The following is a 1732-nucleotide window of genomic DNA, read 5'->3' on the forward strand; positions in this document are numbered from 1 at the left end:
ATGGCTCCATCTCAGATGCAGAAAGCCAGCTACCATTTCTGCTGCTGCAGCCACGACCTCTGCAACAGTAACTATACTGAAGCTCCGCCCACTGATGACACGCCCAGCCTGAGGTCGATGAGGAGGGAYGACCTCATCCTCAGTCCCACAGGTGAGATCCGATCAGACAAGTCACAGTGTTCATCACTACTGACTGAAACATGCTCTGATCTAAACAGAAACTTTTCACTGCATTTGTTTGAATAAATGTCTGRTGGAATGTTCTTCTGTAAAAATCCTCTTCTGACCCGGTTCTAACAGGCGTCTACTTTAATATTTTAGTGACAAATTTGCTCTTTAAAGTCTTGTGGGTATAAAGAAGTTGTTTATTTGTTGAAGCATGAAAAACAGTAAATTTATCAAGTTTAAGATAACACTTTCAGTTGAAGTAATAAATCCTAAAAACTTAGAGGACTCCTTGTGCTTTAGCTGTCAAATATTGGAGTGACTTAGTTTTACAGTTGCAAACACAAAGAGCCAAATTTTTATTTTTTATTTATTTTTTTGGTCAGTTGGAAGCAAATTTAGTGAAAAAGATTTATTAGCTGTCCAAATCTTTGACCTCGTCTGTGTTTGAATCACATTTGGACCTTTGAAGATCAAGTTTTAAAGCYCTAAATTRAGAATATATTTTTCTAACCTCTGCTCATTCTGGATGGATTTTACMTCCAGCTCTGAAAACACAGACTGTTGTTCATATTTATGTTTTCTGACCACTGGTTTATTYAGRGTCTTCTAAACCTAAGATCASAGGAAGTGACAGATGTCAAACATGAACTTATATGAACACCTTTCCACAGATCGTCAGATGACAGCGAAGGAGACGGCTCTCGTTGCCCTGGCAACTGTGGCTATAGCAGCCCTCCTCATCATGGCGCTGTTCCTGGGATACCGGATGATGAAAAGTAAACACACTGAAACATCTTTTATAATAAACAGGACAAAGAAAACAATGTGTAGAGATCACAGATTRCAGATGCTGCTGTGTTTGACAAAAAATGCTTTTGTTATGAAGTAAGACTTATTAAGAAGCAGAAGCACCAAGGAGGAAAAAATATGCCGTGTGTTACTACTTAAAAAAACATATCAACAATATAAAAAGAAAGAAAAAATATTTCAGGGTTCATAATATCAAGTTCTARAATGTGTCCCTATGATTTCTGAAATAAATCCCCTAATAGGTCTTGAAAATGTTTGCATAYATAGGGACACATTTAGAATATACAGATTATGTATAATAATGGATAATTGATCTTCTTCTGTTGTGTGGATCCAGGGAAGCATAAACATGGTCTGTCTGCTGTGAATGCAATGGAAGCAGCAAACTCTGACTCAGCTGTGGACCTGGACAACTTGAAACTGCTGGAGGTATTTTTATTTTCAGTTATTGTGAGCTAAATAGTTTTTTTAGGRACATAAACATTTCCCATGTAGAAAATATTATGTTATGTGCAGATAGTGATCAAAGATGAACTTCTTATCAGCACTGGAGAAAATATGTAAATTTTAAACGATCCTCTTCCTCCTCCTCTCTGGCAGCTGATTGGTCGAGGCCGTTATGGAGCGGTGTATCGTGGTTCTCTGAATGAGCGATGCGTTGCTGTTAAAGTTTTCARCTCTGCTAACCGCCCAAACTTCTCCAACGAGCGCTCCATCTACCGCCTGCCTCTGCTGCAGCAGCACGACAACATCG

General features: G+C 38.6%; 1 protein-coding gene across 1 annotated transcript; it reads left to right on the plus strand.

Moving 5' to 3' along the window:
• Positions 1–6: 6 nt before the first annotated feature.
• On the plus strand, positions 7–1728 carry LOC103461516 (bone morphogenetic protein receptor type-2-like; the record flags this gene model as incomplete). The annotated part of the gene is made up of 4 exons (XM_008403797.1): positions 7–151; positions 840–944; positions 1316–1407; positions 1579–1728. Coding segments are annotated over exons 1-4 (483 nt in total), but the record flags the coding sequence as incomplete, so codon positions are not given.
• Between the last annotated feature and the right edge of the window lie 4 nt (positions 1729–1732).

The sequence above is a fragment of the Poecilia reticulata genome, unplaced genomic scaffold (assembly GCF_000633615.1).
Source record: "Poecilia reticulata strain Guanapo unplaced genomic scaffold, Guppy_female_1.0+MT scaffold_1975, whole genome shotgun sequence".
In the NCBI taxonomy this organism is placed as follows: domain Eukaryota; kingdom Metazoa; phylum Chordata; class Actinopteri; order Cyprinodontiformes; family Poeciliidae; genus Poecilia; species Poecilia reticulata.